At 36.2% G+C, this 20,938-nt stretch overlaps 1 protein-coding gene across 1 annotated transcript in view; it reads left to right on the top strand.

Moving 5' to 3' along the window:
- LOC136843161 (hemocytin-like) overlaps nt 1-20,938 on the top strand; it is a 224,310-nt gene that overhangs the window by 106,785 nt on the left and 96,587 nt on the right. The window contains 11 exon segments of the mRNA XM_067111219.1: nt 1,878-2,130; nt 4,480-4,567; nt 4,569-4,619; nt 5,271-5,446; nt 10,871-11,051; nt 11,506-11,621; nt 12,010-12,142; nt 12,479-12,622; nt 17,629-17,747; nt 18,468-18,598; nt 18,967-19,089. Coding sequence (XP_066967320.1) covers nt 1,878-2,130; nt 4,480-4,567; nt 4,569-4,619; nt 5,271-5,446; nt 10,871-11,051; nt 11,506-11,621; nt 12,010-12,142; nt 12,479-12,622; nt 17,629-17,747; nt 18,468-18,598; nt 18,967-19,089 — 1,515 coding nt within the window.

The raw sequence follows: 20,938 nt of genomic DNA, 5'->3' as shown, positions 1-20,938 counted from the left end.
AGGAGGCCGAGATAGGGTCTGGGAGGGCAAATCAATCTGGATCATTGCAAATAAAACGAGCCAATGGGTGTCTTCTCTTTGATGTGATGAAAAAACTCCTCACGAAAAGACACAATAAATACAGAAAAAGATAAACCAATGCCACGTTGTGTTAGACCTTAAGAGTAGAAGAAAGCAATTTTCCGCAACATCCAAAAATACAAGAGCTAACAAACAAACTGAAATGAGCAGAATTCCTTTGAAGACTACTCACCACAGTGGCTCGTGTGCGGTCTTCCATACAAACACAGGCCTTTCACTTTCAGCCGCATGAAAAAAATATATCATTATAGTCACCAAGAAGTGTCGTGTGTATTAAGGCTTGGGGAAAATTACGAGTTGCAAATGGCTTGGCAATTTGGCTATTGCTGTTATTACTTTTACCATTCCTTTGGCAGTGAGTAAAATATGCTCGTTTTTTTTGTTATTTCCGGGTCATCCTATCATCATTTATTATTATTATTATTATTATTATTATTATTACGTTGTCGTTGCCCCCGCCAACGTACCAGTTACACTGATCTTCATCAAAATTTAAACTATTTTTGTCTTATTCATAAGTCAACAAATCTTGTTGTCAACACCCAAGGGCATTATTCAAAGGTCATCTGTATAACCTTTAGAAAACTGGAAAGAAACGATACAGACCTTGAATTTAGAACAATTCAATACCCAAGTTGACGCACCATTTATCTGTTTTATCTGTTATCTGCCATCCGAATGGAAATAAGTTTATTTTGTTTTGTTTATTTTGTACATATTTTTACTTGTGCTATAAATAATGACAACTCTGCTGTCACACTATTTAAAGGAATGTTCTTCGCAATTATAAACTTTTAGTGTTCCCTGGTCTTGCTTGGTGTTCTTCAAAATGTGCTTAGTAATATTATTATTTAGGATTCAGAATACTAGTTGCTATACAATAGTAGTAACTTATAATGAATCCCTTAACTTGAAAATTCTTCTTTAAAGGGGTGGTTCGAATATCAGTGAATTTAAATTTATAGATTTAATTTTCAGTACTGAAATTCCTCGAGTGAAATCAATGTTGGAAAAATTTGGGTGAAAGAGGAACACGTTACGCATGCAAAAGTGTCTTTGTATTCATGTTACGTAAGCGTTACGAAAGACAAACGTGCAAGAAACTTGAGGATTTTTCTGAATTAAGAGGCAATCTTATGTTTGTATTTTGATAATGAAAAAATTTTTCAAGCATGATCAATTTGTGATAATGTGATTTAGTGAAACAGTTGACGTCCGCCTCAACAGTTACTACAGCGTATTCACGTGCCTGTCACTACCTGTTAAATTCAGTCCATTTTGAGTAAACCACGAATAAATTGTCCGGTATTCTGTCTAGAGGTTTTATTACTCGAAGTAACCAGGCGGTGAATGTAAGAGTGTTTAGTTTGTTACAAAAAAGAATTGCGTCCAGTTGCTATATCTCTCAAATTATTGTAGAACATTGTCCCATTTGTTTCTTTCTTCCTTTATTTATTTATTTATTTATTTGTGTCCATGAAGCATTTTCTCTGATGTGGCTGACGCAAAGATATTTGACAATAACAATGAGAGAGAGGGAGAGAGAGAGGAGCAGTGTATATATTTAGGGAGACTAACAAATTAGCACAGACTGGAAGAGATGGGGAATACAAAGTATTTTACGGTGACATACAAAAAAAAGAGTATTTAGAAAAAGGTAGATTGTTGAGGGGGAGTTAGCGGTTATTTATTTCACCACTTAAAAAGCTGTATTCAGTTTCCGTATCCCCGCATTTGTTCAGTGAAGCCCGAATCAGCCTGAAGATCCATCCCTCAGAATTAACACCTCATTCCAGGCATCCACTGCACGGGTGGGCAGAAATACCAGGTGTGCGGCAACAGCTGCGCCCACACCTGCATGGACTTGGCCATGAACCCCGACTGCAAGAGGAAGTGCGTCGAAGGATGCAACTGCCTCGAAGGATTCTCCCTGGACAACTCGGGCATCTGCGTTCCGGTGACCGAGTGTCCTTGCATTTACGAGGCCAAGGAATACAAACCAGGCTACGAGATGTTGCAGGAGCAGCCTGATGGATCCATGATGATGTGGTATGTTTTCTGTTTAATCATTTACTTGTTTTTTTTTTTCAACAATAAGCCGTTTCCCCTGATAAGGGGTGGTTCTTGAGAAAACAAGAAAATAGTCTCTGCCACTTACATTCCACAACTGCGGAATTGTTGATGAACCTTGCATGGAGAAAACTTCCAAAATATTTGCGGTTTCATACGCCTACACAGAAGGCTCATCTGTAGCGCATCCAATTCCTCTAAACTCTCCGCTCCATTCTCCTCATCTTTCACGAACTCTGCATAATAAGGGCCTGTGTTTCCAATACGTCTTTCAGTCCCTATTGAGTACTTTGTAGGTCTTTCCTCCTTCGTCCAGGCTCTTCGGATTACACACTCTTGCTAACTATCTTTACCAATCTTTCCTCATAACCAGACTATCTCAAAATGCTTTCATCCATTATTTCACCTGCACCAACCTTTTTACCACTCTCATTTATGTATATCCACATTTTTCACCGTTTCAGTTGTTCTTATGCCGTACATACTGCTCAAACAATTCATCCAGCATTACCTTTTTTTCTTTTGTTGACATTCAACATCCTTCTCTCATTTTCATAAAAGAGAGTTGTTTTAATAATCCCTTCATACATTTCAGCCGCGATCACTAGATAATGTTATCTTTTTCTCAGTCTTTTGAAAACTTCGTACTACATTCCTGGGTTCACCAGTTCTGTGTCTCGCCACTCATATTCTGCCTATACGAATCACCTGCTTATGTTTTTCCACCATCTATGTTAATATGACTGCTTCAACTTTCTTATGTCCACTTACCTTCTTAACCCTTTTCTCCTCTTGCAAGCGGCGCTGAATAATCCTGATGGGTCCCGGAGCTTGGTATTCAAGACCTAAATTTCATAATCAATCAATCCTCTTGCAAACACCTAATTGTTTTATTAGTTTCTGCATTTTCTCTTTTCATCTACAATCAGTGCTCTGTAATCTGCAAACTTCAACCGTTCCACACTATTTACCAACCACAATTTGCACTTATGTGGAATGTCCTTTCTCCATATTCTGTAACTTTGTCCACAGAGATTTCGTACAACTATTTAGGTGCAACACGCCCATGTCTCTGACTTCTTGTTCCACTAGACCATTCACTCCCTTTTGCACATTCTGGCACATACTCTCCTATCATTGAAAATTTTGAATCACTCTTAACCTGTCCTTATATGCATCCTCCACCTTCCATGCAGCCTCCACTGATTCTTTCATAAGCCTTTTTCCAGGTCTATGTAACCCCTTGTACAGCTGTTCTTTCTTAACTTTCAAACTTCTTAAGTAGCTGTTTCATAACCAACACCTTATCCACAGACCCTCTTTATTGTCTAAACCCAATCTGTTCTTCCCCTGCCAATCCTTCGGCCACATGTATTAGTTAATCAAATCCTACCATAAATCTTTCCAGGTATACTGAGTAATTTTTTTTCCGTGTAATGCTCGCAGTCACCTCTGTCACATTTACACGTTCTTTTTCGAGACACATTATACACCTTGGCCAACCACCAGATTACGCTCAGTATCACATCGTAGTGTCTCACTTGTAGTCCCGTCAATTTCTGGTGTCTTTCCTTGCTTCAGTCTCTTAACTACCATCCTTATGTCCTTATCAGGCACATCCATTAACATACTCAAACTTAAATTCTCCCCAATACTTCATTTATAGCTCTCCTTGCTTTCATCACAAATCTTTTAATTGTTTTGCCCCATAAAACCTCAACATCCTTTCGTCTCTGCCTCCCTTCTACCTTCCACTAAGCAAACCTTCAAAATACTCACTCCAGTCACCCAGGATTGCATTAATTTCAGACAGTGTCCCTTCATTAGCATCATTTTACGGCGATCTTATGTGAAAGTAGCGGAAATTGTCCTTCATTTAGTATCGATTGTACCGTAAAGTTTCTGAGAATAATTTTGGATATACCTCCAAATAGAGGACGGGGTAACAGAAGACGTGTATTGCCTATTAGAAATGCCCTGTGTTATTTACATTACGGAGCCTCGCAAAACGAGAGAGAAAGAGACGGTGGGAATGTCAAGCCTTAAATATAGACAAGCAATATCACGCCAAGCGCCTGACTGCAAGTCACTGCAAAGTGGCCCTCATCAGTTTTCACTTACAGAAATTTTCCAAAAATTAACTACTCGGAAAATTCCCACGCTCTCGGTTTCTCTTGTCTTTCTCACTCTCGGAGAAAAATGAGAGATCTGATCTGATTATCTCGAAGAAAACGAAATTTTTAGCAGTGGGAAGATATCACTTAATCGGAATCCGGATTAATCCGCTTTTTCTATTAATATATGCATTTTTTTTTTTACATTATTCAGCGAGTGTTTCAACGCTGGCTGGAACTGCTGGGAACCGACTGGAAACGATACTCTACGGGCGATGCCTCAAATTACATGCGCTGCCGACCAACACTTGAGTGTACACTGACTGTATGCCCGATGAGGAATTTACTTGTCAGGTGAGTAAAGGACGTGTTATAAATATAAATATATACATATATATATATATATATATATATATATATATATATATATATATATATATATATATATAATATATATGTATATATATATATATATATATATATATATATATATATATATATATATATATATATATATATATATATATATATATACACATACATACATTTATATATAATGTGTCTGTATTTATATAGATAAATGAATCGAATGCGAGTTTTTCAAAGGCTACTAATTTATGCAAGAATAGTTAGGATTGTGACGACAGTCATTTTTGTTGTTGTTAATTTTTGGTCAGGTTTATTGTCTCACAGAACTTAAAAGATTAGAGAACTTGTGGCATATTGCCTGTCATTTTAACGTATTATAACTTATTTCCAGCTAATTCATTCTGTGGCTGAATCAAATCTCTCGTTAACACCTCACCTTGATCTTCAGAAACTAAGTTTCTAATTTCGACAGTTGATTGCTTAATTGAATCCATTTTCATTCAGTGCCTCATAAAGGAATGCTCATGCAGAACCTTGTGATCTGTCAAATATAGCGGCGATCTCCTCTCAAACGATACGTTAATTTCATGGCTAATTTCTTCCATAACCAATTTTTTTCAAACTTTCTCCTCACAGACGATGCATCTTCGAGCTCCTGCGGTCGACCTGTGCAGGGCTGGATGCATATGCGAACAGGGATACGTACGAGACAGGGATACAGGGGAATGTATCCGGCACAGTCAGTGCCCGTGCCACCACGGTGGGAGGTCTTACCAGGAAGGGGAAACCATCACCGAAGAGTGTAACACCTGGTAAGTTTCCCCGTTTCCACGAGTTTTTCCACTCATCAGAGGACCTGATAAATTTGCTAACTTGAGCATAAGTCGGTTCCTTATTACCTCCGATAACGAGGTCATGTTTTTGTTTCGGTTTGTTTGTTTTCAGAATTACACAAAACGTTGTTTCGAATGTTACGAAAATTTGACCGAAGTTAGGCCTCGTTGCTGACAGCGGCGGTTAGGTTCTGAGAGAAAGTGGAATGTAACGTCCTGGAGGAGGAACCCTTCTGGGGGAATGGGCTGCTTAGCCTTGACTTATGTTTACGACCTTAAAACGTTATTGTTATTGTCCAAATCACCTCCGCCCATCAATTTTTACGAAAGTAATGTGGCCACTCATGCCTGCTTTTTCTGTGTGCTTACAAGATATATGAAAAAGTTGTGAATAGATTTCAGTGGAATGTTCTTCAATAACTTTTTATTAAGTTTTGAGATGAATCCGGGTGCAGATCCGACTTTTTTTTTCGGTGGGGGCCGGTTGCTAAAGATTTAATATGAATATTCTGAATAGTGACAGAAGGCTTGTTGCATACTGTTGAGTTGCTGTGAGAAATGGCTCGTTCATTATATACTACTTTTTCATCATTCATCATCTGTATTCGTCAGTTAAATAACTGGTCATGATGAGATTAAGACAAGACTGGAACCACATTTCATACAATGTCTAAAGCGAGGCAGAACAAAATGAAAGAAAGTACTTGCTGTAGGTTCTCCCTTCGTTAATTAAATCTTTAAATTATCTGCATAATATATGGGGAAATGGTGTGCAAATCCTGAACACTCGAAATGTGAAAAATAAGTTCTCCTGTATACGGTATCCATCTTACACTTGGCTGTAGGAACGGAATTTGCTCTTGATTGTCAACTCCATTTTAGAAAAAGCGGTTTTGTGTTTATTCGAACCAAACGCAACGTGTCAGAATGAAGTTACCCCTATGTTTAAATAGATAAATTACTTTTACATTTATAAAAAGGTGTGCTCGTTTAGTAATTTCGTCAGTCAGTACTTAAGAGTTAGGAGTATTGTTTGATGCCACTGTGATTTCTTCAGTAATATGTGTAATCTAAAATACTCTTTCTTATAGAAACCTGTGCTTTTGAAGTTACTCTGTAATATATGTATATATGTATGTATATATATATATATATATATATATATATATATATATATATATATATATATATATATCTCTATAATAATATGTGTGTGTGTGTGTGTGTGTGTATGTGTGTGCGTGTTTGTGCTGGCGCGTTTGTACCTTCTACTTGTGCCTTGTCTTTTGATTCAGCCCTTCTTGTTACTGTACCTCCTTCTTCGCTTCCCAGTCCTCTTGTGATCCTGTGAGTATATCTGAATGTGGATTTCGTGACTGGTTAAGTTCATTGCTAACAGAACGCAATTGTTCTTTTCTTCTCTATCTCCGCTCTCATTCAGTTCTTAAATTCAGTTCTTAAATGAACTCCTCCTCCTATGAATAAGGCTTGGTATTATTATTATTATTATTATGTGTGTGTATTATTATTATTCAGAAGATGAACCAGTTCATATGGAAAAAGCCCTGGGGCCATTGACTTGATTCAAGCTTCAAAGTGATATCATGGTGTTCATTAAAAAGTATTAGAATACTGAAAGAAAGTCGCCTATTAAAAAGAAAGATAAAGTAACAAGAATATTACTTAAATAGATAAAAATGTAAGTAAATTATTAAAATACAAGGAGAATTTTATTATCGCGTTTTACGCATTGGCAAGTCTGCGTCTAGGAAATAAGGTTTATTATTCACAATAAAAAAAATATATACTTGCCTGCTAAACGAACAGGCAAAGATTCCGTTGTCTTCTTGAGGGATTTACACTAACTTAAAGAACTGTTGTTCAGAAGCCGTAACTTCCTTTCATCGACCCTGGCGTGCTTCAGCGTTTCTCTCTCTCTCTCTCTCTCTCTCTCTCTCTCTCTCTCTCTCTCTCTCTCTCTCTCTCATAGGCTCTAGTTGAGACTGTTCAGCTGAGGTCAAGCAGACTTGTTCTTCAATAAGTAACCCAGACAGTGCTTTGTTCGTTAACTCTATAATCTATACAGCAGAAATTTGGAATTTTCTTCCTTCTCCTATGATTCTTTATTTATTGGTTCGCATCTCTTTCATTATTCAAGAGGCTGATCTACCTCTGCCTTTACTGTGAAGTCCATCTTCTATCGTTCCTTCTTTTTTTTGTTGTTTTCTTTGGGGTCGGGCTGGAAAACGACATTAAGTTGTCCAACTCACTGATACTTGCGCTTTTATATATGTGTGTGTTTTTTAGTGAACTAGTGTAACACTACCTATTCTTCAATTTGCTTTATTATTTCATTATTTTGCGAGTTACGATTTCCGTGTTAAACTCAAAACGTGTATCCGAAATCCTAATGATATCGTCCATTTTTAAGGGAGTGTTGTAATGACACGCATTTCCACAAATTGAAATCATATTGAAAGTATCAAAAACTCCTCTCTCCATAAAAAAAGTTGATTTCGAAAACCTTGTTCTTAGGATTATTTCAGAAAGGCCTTACGTAATATATATCCCACGGTAAACTTGTGGTCTTCGCGGCATGTATTTCTATTGCAAAATTAACGTTAATCAAAATACGTGGTTTTTTCAGTAACTGAAAATTCATTGTCATCTATTTAATAGGTGCCTAAATAGGTGAATAGATTGGTAAAGCATGACCCGATTGTAAAAATTGGTATAGTTTTATTGTACTTAGCTTCCCACCGACATAGGAAATATATTGGTCTTTCAAATCATGAACATTCTTATTTTATGGTTTATGACCTAAAGTTCATCAGATGATGATAGTTGGGGTGTATGAAGTGTTAGATATATTATTTGAATAAGATGTTTACGTATGCATATGCACAAACACACACACACACACACACACACACACACACACACACATATATATATATATATATATATATATATATATATATATATATATATATATATATATATATATAACTATTTTCTGTTTTCTAATTTAACATTGTAGCGTTTTCTTTAAATGGTACATAAAAGGAACAAGGAAAATTTTAATAAGCCACTCTGTTTCGGCCCTAGTCTTGGTAAGGAATGAAAGAAGGTGCCACAGAGGCAATCATTGTAAGGAGTCAAATAGTATTGAGACTGAACCTGTTTAAGGCGTTCCAAACGGATTTGCACCGAGGCGAGGGCCGATGTGTGTCGGCCGAATTATAGTGGCTTAATAAAATTTCCTTGTTTCTTTTATAGACTTTTTTTCATTAAAAAAATTGATGTATATTTCCAAGTGCAGATGCGTGTATTTTACCGATTCTTAGAATAAGTCTGCTTCTACTGATGAAGTAAAATTAATTTTTAATAATTCACAGTGTTTTTCTACTAAAAATTATATTTGAATGGAAGACATTTCTGGAAAATAATAAAAATAAATTCAATGGATATTTTGTAAATGTTTTCTCTCATCCGTTTTTCGCTTAATGCTGGATGCATTTGTGTAGATAACTAAACTTTCCCTCTCTTATATACTGATACGGTCATACATTTTCTCTCTCTCTCTCTCTCTCTCTCCTTATTCATGACCTGTCCCTACCGCCAATGTACTTACTTCCTCTAAGGTTGCTGTATGGCAAACTTGACATAATGGAAAGGTATTGATACTCAAAAAGAAAGCAACTTATACGTCTGGAATAAACGAAACTTTGGTTTTACGGCGGTGATAAGCCTCTCTACCAGCTCTTTCTCTGATAAACCACAGAAATTAGTAATGCCGAAAGGTAGTGCTGTATTTTTGTCATATTTGGTACTGAAGTTAAAAATACCATGTCTTTGAACAGTCGGGTTGGGAGTGTAATGAAGAGTTGACTGTGCTATCTAGAAATCTGATGTTCGCCATGGCTGCTTCTCATTATGTGCGTTAAATCTTTACTATCAAGATTCATGCTTGAAGCAAAGGCACCGTAACTAGAGAGGTTAGAACTCTGTACCATTACTATCCGCGTTCTTACTTCAAAATTCAACTCTGGTGTAAGGTCATCGGCCGCTACCAGTTTTGCAAGGTGAACCTTTTTGCCCGAGCTTCAACGTCAAATTAGGCTTTACTCTGCTATGTCAATTTTAGATCATTGTGAAAATGTCCGTTCTTTTCCTTGCGTTGCTCGGCTTTGGAAATCTGTGCCCTTGGCTCTCTTCACTGTACCAATTTTATTAGTCTAAAAATCCACTTTGGATTTGTTCTACCCGTTTTCATACCGTGTGGATGTCTTAAAAGCGTACACGCTTCAAATACACACGCACGAAAATGCTAAAGCTATAGATTATATCCATGAACATTATAAAACGTATATAACCTGTTTCAAACGTACAGAATTGAATACAGTTTTAGCAATTTAGAAATGGACAGTCACTCTGGGAGCTGCAAGACTAGTTCTTTCTCATTGCTGTTGCGATAGACTTTCGAACTAGAAACAGCCCATTAAGAAATCGGTTTTGACTACCCTTATGAGAATTCTGATTTTAACTTAATGTTCTGCTTAATAATAATAATAATAATAATAATCTTACTCTATGAAATACAGTGTTTATCTACTGAATATATTTATATATGTATGGAACATAGTCTAATTGTTGTGAACCCTATTTTTAGAGAATCTTAAACGAGAAAATGTAAAGAAACGTAATGTACGTACAGATACATTTAAAATATGGTACAAATGCAAAATTAATGACGTATTGCCGGCATTTTCAGGGGTAAGCCAGTGATGATAATAATGATACAGAAAAACCATGCCTACTTTCTATGGTTTAGCCATTTCCTGTTTTAGCACCTATGAAGTGGATAGTAGCTATGAGAGTTAAAAAATTAACTAATTTTAGTGTATTAAACTAAGTAATAATAATAATAATAATAATAATAATAATAATAATAATGGATTATGCCCTTTTTAGTTTTCCGTAAAAGAAAACTATTGTGCCGGCTTTGTCTGTCCGTCCGCACTTTATTCTGTCCGCCCTCAGATCTTAAAAACTACTGAGGCTGGGGGCTGCAAATTGGTATGTTGATTATTCACCGTCCAATCATCAAACATGCCAAATTGCGGCCTTCTAGCGTCAGTAATTTTATTTTATTATTGGTCAAAGTTATCATAATCGTGCTTCTACAGCAACTATATAGGATGGCCACCACCAGGCCGTGGTTAAAGATTCATGGGCCGCGGCTCGTACAGCATTATACCGAGGCCACCAAAAGATAGATCTATTTTCGGTGACCTTGATTATATTATACTATGTACAGAAAACTCGATTGCGCCGGGGAAATTTCGGCGCATTATTTACTTGTTCCTTCTTAGACTCAGTTTGTCCCTTTACTTGTTTCAGCACTTGTGAAGGTGGACAGTGGTTGTGTACGGACACCATTTGCTCTGGTATCTGCACGGCTTGGGGCGACTCACACTACAAGACGTTCGACGGGCGTCTCTATGAATTCCACGGGACTTGCGACTACTTGCTCGCTAAGGCCAAGTCCTCGAAAGCTGACTCCTTCGAAGTGACTATTCAGGTGAGTTCAGTGGACTTCGTCGTACCTAACTAGGATCACTTTAGGGTGATATGAATACTGTATTTTCAGGACTTGTTAAATATTTTGTTGTTCTTTCATCAGAAATAGTCAGTTTTGTATTTGATGAAAACTGTAATTCATCTACTGTAGACAGGAGAGAGGTTCTTGTTAAATGTTAATCAAAAAAGTTTTGTGACATTTGTATAGCAATTGATAATTTATATATCAGTAATGGAAAACATTTTATGCTTAAGCAAGATGTATAATTTATTTTTACCTTTTGCAAAGATTGTATACTTTTCAAATGTCATGAACATAAACGTATTTAAAAGAACAGATTTGTGTATTTTTCATGTTGTTTGATATTCAGTGTTCTTCTATATTAAGTCTGAGAATATTTTTTTTTTTATTATTTTTGAACTGTGATTACATTACGTCTTCTCTGTCTCAACAGAATGTTCCTTGTGGCACGGATGGTGTCACTTGCGCCAAATCCGTGACTCTGCGCGTTGGCAGCGGGGATGACCAAGAGGTTGTCAAGTTCTCCAAAAATAAACCTCCTCCAGCCCAGTTAGTTCCTCGTATTTTGTCACGTGTTTATTTATTTAACTTATTTGATTTCTTCCATTACTGTTTTTCAAGTTTTAATCTTTAATCATGCGAAAGAGAAAGGATAAACCATTTTAAAGTTAGTTTTTAATATTTCTGTTGTATAATTATTAATTCATATAATTTACTTTATATTCTTAGTAAATTTCGTTCGTTTTATGCTTCAGTCTTAGGAGGATTTCTACAAAATTCCCGTGATTTTTACTCTCCTCTTCCTGGTTATTACAATCAATTTTGCAAGGGAACTAATTGAGCATTGACATTTTTAGTTTTCTAACTTGTTACTAAAAAAAAAAAAATAATTGGTGTCGAAACCTCTTAAGAACTTCTGTTTTCGCTTAAACTTTAGAAACCTGACGAGGACGATCATCCGTGAGGCTGGAATATTCTTGTTTGCCGAAGTCTCCGACATGGGCCTCGTCCTTCAGTGGGACAAGGGCACCAGAGCCTACTTGAAGCTCGACCCGTCATGGCAGGGCAAGGTGGGTCATGAGGACGATTCTATCCGTAATTTCAAAATAAAAATCTGCAGTAGTACGATTTCGTAAAACATGAACAGTCATTTCGTGTTCTGCTGCTGGGATATATAAATTGTTTGTATGGCAGTTGATCGGTTGTACTAAAATTTGGTAATTAATGGAAGCTAAATTTTCCCCTTAATGCTAAGATATTAATGGACTGAAAAAATTTTAGTACCTTAGTTGTTTAGCTCTTTATTTGTTTAGCCTAAGATAAAAAGAGGATAAGGACTGACCTATTTAGAGTAATTTGTGGCATGAGTCAACTACTCAAGGATTTAAACGTCCCTTACAATACAGGTGAGAGGGCTGTGTGGCAACTATAACGGCGACGACCAAGACGACTTCATGACGCCATCTGGTGGTTCGAGTGAAGTGTCTGTCAGAATATTTGGGGATTCCTGGAGGCTCCAGAACTATTGCCCGGATAGTTATGTCATACAGGTGTGTGCTGCTGCTATTTATTAACGAGATTTACTTGTAACAGCGAGGTGTATGTGTTCAGTGAAGGTGTAAACAGCAGGAATGGAATGGAATATAGGGTTTAGGCCAAAGGCCATGCACTGGGACCAATGAGGTCATTCAGCGCTCGAAAGGAAATTGACAGTAGGTAGGTTTGAAAGGTGTAACAGGAGGAAAACCTGGTTGTTGCACTTTGAAATAATTGTTAGGAGAGGGTGGATAGCAAGATGGAAGAAAGATAATATGAATGGAAGTACAGTAAAAGGAACGTAAGGGGTTGCAGCTAGGGGCCGAAGGGACGCTGCAAAAAAGACACCAAATAATGCACCACCAGTGCACCGCATGAGGTGCACTGACGGCACTAACCCCCTACGGGATAAACAGTAGGTTTATGTACACATTTTTGGCCTACGGCATGTGCAGAATGGGGTTCCATTATTAATGGGTTCAGTGAAAAGGGATATCTAATACTGTATTACTGGAGTCTCATGTACATTTCCAGTATGCCTCCCAGTTCGAAAGTGTGCGTTTCATATGTGTGAGTATTCATGTGGGAAGTTTCATGGTTATACTTTTGATTAAAAGCATAACTAAACTCGAGCCTGTAGTGAGAAAGTTGTGTTGCGGGCTTTACTATTGCCGACTGGACGTAAGTGTTTTCCTTTTCAATATACCCGCTAATAATGCTTATTTTACATTCTGCTGTTTAAAGACCGTCTACTTTTATACCATTTCACCTAACTTATTTAAAATCATACTCGGCAACTACATCTTAGTATATTAAATCCTTCTTTCGTTCCAGTAGATATTCTCGGATGTCATAAGTATAGGAGGTTACACTTCCTTTATTGTCCCTACTTACCGATCTATAGCTATATTCGTAGGTAAACGTTCGAGTCACCAGCATCCATTCTTCCGTGATCCATGCCAACACTCAGGAACTGTCCTCCTGTTTTCCATTTGCCCGAAACATCCCTATTATTGTTAACTTTCACTTTAACATTACCCTGAGACAATCATTTTGTAACGCTTTAATCAGTCTCTGTAGCTTCTCTTTGCAGTAAGCAATCAGATATTCCACTTTCCTCGTGCTGTTTCTTTTCTACTTCATCCATATAAAGGTTAAACAGACTTGTAATCAGTAAATATACCTCTTGGGTACTTCTAACTCATTGTTCTGATATAAACTTCACTTTCTTCATAGCAGCTGCTAATCGCTGTTGACGGGCTACTGTCTGCATCATACACCCTCCTCATTGTTCACGCATCATCATCGACAGTTCAGTTTAGTTTTTTTCCAGTCCCAAGTTACAGTGCTCTAAAATTTGATTCCCACGCTCTCTGGGCCCACGTATGCTCCAACTCTGCTCTTCCAACTGAACATCAAGCCCTCTGTCATCTGCCTCGTGTTATGAATATCAGTCTCTTCAAGGAAGTTTCGCACAGTTTAGACGGCTCTAAATGTTTGTTTTTTTTTACAATTCGGCCCCAGTTGCATAGTTTTCCGCCTTGTACTTTCGATCTGTTCCCTTTAGCTCTTATTTAGCTAAATCGCCTTTTTCTTGTTCCATTAGGAAATACAGCCAAAATAGTGTATGGTGCAAATTGTAGGGAATGAAGCTGATCCTAACAAAACTCAAAGTAGGATTGTTAGTGAGTTAGGGACATCGGTTCTCACCCCTTCCCCGCAGAGTTTTTCATTGACAGTGTTTCTTTCACCACTTTTATCTCATTTAAAATTCTGTATGTCATTCTTGACTTTAGATTCACATTTGAGAAACATAAGTCTTCAGTTCCACAAAAAAAAAACCGACAATGTTTTCGTAGACCGTGTCTATCCTGAGTAAATACTTTAAATGATTCATTCTGCCGAGTTTTGAGTATTGTTCACTAGTTTGGTCTTCAGCAGCCTGCATGCTTCTTAAGTTGTTGAATAAATGCTTGCCTTTTATTAAATTTTAATTTGATTTTAGTTTTACTTTGGCACCGTAATGTAATTGGCTAAATGTGTGTGCTGTGTAACATTATTCATGATACTGATCATCGTTTGCATTCGCGAGCTTTAAAGACTAATCGATCGACCATATAAGACTAGACATGCGTTTAATTCCAGCAGTAATGTCTTTTCTTATGTAAGAGGTGATAACCGTTTTCTATAAACTTTCTTTTAGTTTTAATCAAATCGTGGAAGAATCTCCCCAGTCTGTAGGAATCGCTGGTAACTCAAAAGTTATAACTAGGTGCAAATACATTTTAATCGAGTAGGCTGAAACGAGTCGCGTTTCGTAGTTTTGATTATCTCATTTCTTCTTAAATCGCTTATATATTTTATTCTTGACTACTCTATTTTTTTTCGTACCAGGCTTCTATCCCTAGTGAAGCCCCTGGGCTGGCAACACGCTTCTTTTCTAGATAACGTTGATGATAATGATGTTAGGGATGATCCATTCTAAGTTCTCGGTAGAAAAAAAAATCTGGTGATCAAATCTTATACCCTTACTGTTCTTCCATTCTCCTCCTCCTCCTATTCATGTATTCACTGGATAATTATTTCCATCACCTTCATTTTTTACAAACAGTTGTCACCCACTCAGTTTCAGTCGCCCTCTTAGGGTAGTTTATTATTATTATTATTATTATTATTATTATTATTATTATTATTATTATTATTATTATTATTATTATTATTATTATTATTATATTAATGTGCATGGCATCTAATGCAACAAGTAAAAATTCCATTACTAGCTTTCCAATCAGCTGAATGCTTTTCTGTGGAAAATAACATAACATTTACACGGAGAGTGAGTGATGAAATTAGATATAAACAAAAATATTAATAAGTTAGTTTATTACTGTTAGCTGAAAATATAGCATTTATAAAAAAAATTACCCTTGAACAAGGTGGCTTAGACTTTGAGAGGGTACCAGCTCCAGGTGCCCGTCCATACTGTAGTTGTTTTACTTTTGCACACGTGGTCTGTGATTACTTCCGTAACTTTTCAGATTCACCTGAACACAGTCAGCTCTTACATCTATTTTTGCTATGTATTTACAAATCTTCAAACATTCGCACTGAACTATCCTTCAAAACAATCACTCCATCGATAAAAAAACTGCACTCTCTTCAAACAGCTTTTCTCCACTTACATTATTTTATCCTAAACTTGGTCTCCGTAGAGGGGCAGTGCCGTTAGTGCACGTCATGCGGTGCGCTGTAGGCATTACTTAAGGTTCTTTGCAGCGCCCGTTTGGCCCCTAGCCGCAACTAATTTCCTTCCTTTTACTGTACCTCCTTTCATAGTCCCTTTCTTCCATCCTACTTTCCACCCTCTCCTAACAATTGCTTCATAGTGCAACTGCGAGGTTTTGCTCCTGTTACACCTTTCAAACCTTTCTACTTTCAATTTTCCTTTCAGTGCTGAATGACCTCATAGGTCTCAGCGCCTGGCCTTTGGCCAGAATTCTATATTCCTATATTCCATTCCTAAACTTGGTTTACTCATTCAAATTTTCCTCGATGTTTACCTCCAGAACAAAGTGTTTCTCTTCCAAGGTTTCTTGTTTATCCTTAACTTCCAAGTTCTTAATAGTGTCTGCTTTTACATCTTTCTCCGTTTTGCAGTGCAGCTGAACTTCAAACAATCTCCATTTTCATTTCACTAACCCCTCCCCACTTAAGTAACCGTCCATCCACTTAACCATTTTATCTCTCCTCCCTGTGAACCCATGCCCACATAAAGAATACCTCAAGGGCCTCATTCTTGAACTTTTCAGACTCTTCATCAGCTCTTGCCTCATCTGTACAGGTAATCCTAGCACATTCCTGGTCCGTCTTTTTATATACTACTCTGATATCCGTTTGAAAGTCGCTCGTTTTAATTGCATTTATGAAAGCATTTCCAGCTCGTCCTCTCCAGTTAACACTCCCCTCTTAAATATTTTCGCTTTTCCTTCTACTGAGTAATGCTCAAATTTAACGCCAGTCAATCTTCTTACTGTTAGATAATATTCTTTCTGTTCAGAGCGACAGTGTCTTAGTAACAGGTAACCCACGGAGCCAACAATGGCGTTGCCATTAGCCATAAATGGCATCTCACAATACTTAACAACAAAAGTGCCTTTGTCCTCAAGTAAATATAAATATATATATATATATATATATATATATATATATATATATATATATATATATATATAAACATATATATATATATATACCAATGTTAGAGGAAATTTTCCTGTACAATGTGTGTTCTCTTGTGCATGGGACATAATCACGCTGATATTCAAAACCTTTGACATTACAGTATTTTGGAAAGTAATGGCTGTCACGCTGCTTACAGGTGTCAGTATACAAATATATAAATATATGTGTAATATAATATATAATATATATATATATATATAAAATATATAATATATATATATATATATATATATATATATATATATATATATATATATATATAATATATATATATATATATATATATATATATATATATATATATATATATATAATGTATACACATGCATTCGTTAATCAAGTGATTCCAGTACTTTTCCGTTTGGAATCTTGTTACATTTTATGATCTACATGGTTCCTATGACCTCGTAGCTTTTAAGAGGCAGGTTGACGACTTCAGTTGCGATTAGGCCTTATATATTCCATTGTTAGTCTCTGATTTTACCTATAGCCCTTTCCTTGATAAAGGTGTTAAATTGCTATCTCCTCTTTCCCTCCATGACAAATGATGCCCGTCGTACCGCCTTGTCTAAAGTTTGCCATTTTACGTCTGAAACAACATTTTCTCCTCTAAAAACGGACCATATATGGTACCATTTTAAAGCACCCATTTAAATATATTTGATTTTTGTTGTTGTATTTTTAGACAATATATCAATTACGAAACGTTTCCATATCATCGTCTGTGTTTCCCGAATATTTGTTTTCAGTGTTATAACTCAGATATTTTCTTTACCAGGACACGTGCAGCCTGCATCCCCACAGGAAGGTGTGGGCCTCAGAAAGATGCGCGATTTTGAAGTCGGAGGTTTTCGCTCCCTGCCATTCAGAAGTTCCCGTCGAGCCGTACGTTGAGAGGTAAGTCAGTAAGCGTCACTTTAAATGTTACAGGAATTCACCTTGAGGAATCACTTGCTATTTCAAAGAGATCCTTTTGTGTCTTGCCTGTTGATATTAGTGATCAGCGTAAATGGCAAATGGCATGGTGTTTTCTACCTGGCGTATTTGGTAAAGACAGCACAAAATATTACGTCATGAGAGGAATTACTCTCTCTGAAAAGCTTCCCTCTACTGTAGTCAGTATTTACATCTATAAAAAAAATCAGCTTGACCATGTAAAATGGGACGTGTTACTAAATATAACTGAAAAAAAAGTCAGTGTATGAAATTACCTCGTATAATCCATGACGGTATTTCTTGTTCTCAAAAATATTAATTTTTACCGAAATTTAGATTATTGTCTTCGTGGAATACTAATACGTTTAATTAGAGATGATATATTTTTAGGAAAATTATATATAAATTATTCTGTGAAATGCAGTGTCCCACAATATGCCATTGATTCAGAATATCTCTCATCTCAACATTAGGCTATAAAACTTAGAAAATGAGTAAGAATGTTCTTTGACACTCAGAGATAAGTTACTTGAAAAAAACGGTTTGATTGAGACAACTCCGAAAATTATTCGTGATCAGCTGGTTACAATAAATGTTTATTTTTATATTCTGGTTATAATAAGATATTAATTTACCATGTATTCAGGTTATAATAAAATGATGTTTATTTGCCATGTACAGGTGTGAGTTTGATGCTTGCGGTTGTAACACAGGTGGTGACTGTGAATGTCTTTGTACAGCCATCGCAGCCTATGGGCACGAATGTAATATCCACGGTGTTTACATCAAGTGGCGAACACCAAGTGTTTGTCGTAAGTCAACTCATATGTTGTTCTCTTTGTTGTACCTTTAGAAAAAAATATATTTGGGTATTACAAAGTGAAAAACTTTTTTTTAATATATTTCAACATGTGATAACCATCATTCCATTGGTAAGAAGTAATTACCGTTCGGTACACATTTTTTTCCTACATATTCTGACGTAAGGCTTCGTTGACACAAGGACATTTTGTTTTTCCCTTATTTGAATCAGCAGTTACTAATTATGATATTACTTCTTTATGAAATAGCCACATTCATTCATATTAGATTTATTATCACCGCAATGCATTTCTTACGAGGAAATTGCCAGTTTTTCTAGAGTTAATTTAAATGTTATTTATTATTTATCTTCTTCTAGCCATGCAGTGCGACGAGAGTTGTGAACACTACGAACCGTGCATTCCTGCGTGTCCTCACGAGACCTGTGACACTTTCCTTGACCCATCGTCTCCCATGTGCACACAAGATGCCTGTGTTGAAGGTAAGCCAAACAATTTCCTCGTGTTCTTGCAGTGCAGCGTTTGTTTGTGGTTACACAATCAGACCTGTACATGCAAACATCATAAGCAAACGTGCAGGCGCAGTATTTCCGTATGTACATTCATAGCTGGATCTCAAAATAAGTTAAAGAAAACGTCAGGAAAGTGCACGCGCTTCCCTGAGAACTAGCTGATGACTAAAACATATTACCTGTATATTTTGTAAAGGCCTCCAGATTCGCAAGTCATGTATCCAGAGATTGTTTACATTTTGAATGTTATTTATTTTGTTGCAAGGTCTTTAAGGTGAAAAAGAGAATATCAGTATAAACCTAATATAAACTTTCAGAACAATAATAATTCTTTCGGAATTATAAGAAATGGTGCCCAGATGAGTGGTGTTAAATGAATTCTAGAGTTGAATAATTCTCCATTTCACTTTATTTTAAATAGTTTATTTCTAGATCAGTATATATTATGTTACATTAATGTCACCATTGTCGCCTCTCGTAATGAGACCTGAACGTAGAAAATTTTTATTTTTTCTATATTTTCAAGAACCTCGTAAGTTCAGTTTTGGAGTAGGTTTTGTGTGTTTCTTCCTGATTTGGCAATGGAGAATTTTATGCTGGTCTAGAGGAAAAAATTGCTCCCTGATATAAATATTTGGGCTAAGGGGAAGAAAACTTCTCTAGTTGAATATTTTATGAATTATGTAATGCTGGCTATTGAAGCAAATTTTTAATAGTGGCTAAGTATTGAAGAATGCGAATAAGTATTGAGTTTTTTCGAATATAAGTTAATACAGTTGGTATATAGCCCTATGATAAAGACTGTGTATATATCTATAAATATATAGATATATATACATATATACATAGCGATATGCAGTATGTATACTAAATATGTATGTATGTATATATACATATATATATGCATACATATTTATACACATATATACATACATACATACATACATACATAATAAATATCTCTTAATAGACGAGTGGTCAAAATCAACTGTTTATCAATGTGTCTAACCTAAGGTAGGTTTGAACTCTGGCCATGCAGAAGTACTTATCAGTTATAATTTACCGTGGGTGTAAGTTATTCCTAAGATGTAGTGAAATTAATATTATTTTGTTGTTTTAGGCCTTTTGTCTCTATCATATCAGCAATATTAATTTTGTACAATTACATAAGCAGACTAGGCCTCCTTTTATTTGGGAATTGGGATGAGACCGTCAGACTTTTCTTTTCGTTGTTTCCTCTTCGGCTTCAAAGTTCAAAAGTGTTAAATGATCATTTTAATTGCAATAGAAATTAAAATTTGATTGGATCGTGAAATACTGTATGCCTAAAACCATCACATCCTTGACTATTTACAACTCTCTTTAGAAGACTTAGTGATAGTTGAAGAACGCTGAGAAAGTTAGAGGAAATTATGAGTAGTTATTTGCAGGGCAAAGGAAGACGTTAAATATCACTTGTAATGCAAAGTAATGAAATATTGCCTGTAGTGCAAAGTCCTTTGCATAAAAAAGGCAAAAGCAACGTAAGTTCATACACTGAAATTATTTGTCTTAATTTTATGCTTAAAATTCTCGATTCGCGGAGAGAGTGCTTTATTAAGAAGTGGAGTTCAGTCACAGGTATTCTTAGGAGCAGCCCTACTTTTCACCTGCAATTTTTATTGGAGAAATACTGTGCCGTAATTGAGTTGCCTTTCTGTAAATAATGTTAGCGTTTTGGGAAAGAGAGCAAGTTAATCCTTCTTGTAGTGGATTGACGGATTCATCGCCTATTAATTTTGTACAGTGTTTATCTTAGTGAAACAGTTCCCTCTCAGTT

This window comes from Macrobrachium rosenbergii, chromosome 2 (genome assembly GCF_040412425.1).
Source record: "Macrobrachium rosenbergii isolate ZJJX-2024 chromosome 2, ASM4041242v1, whole genome shotgun sequence".
NCBI classification, from domain to species: Eukaryota; Metazoa; Arthropoda; class Malacostraca; order Decapoda; family Palaemonidae; genus Macrobrachium; species Macrobrachium rosenbergii.
The sequence above is the reverse complement of the archived record's forward strand: the minus strand, read 5'-3'. Positions and strand labels throughout refer to the sequence as shown.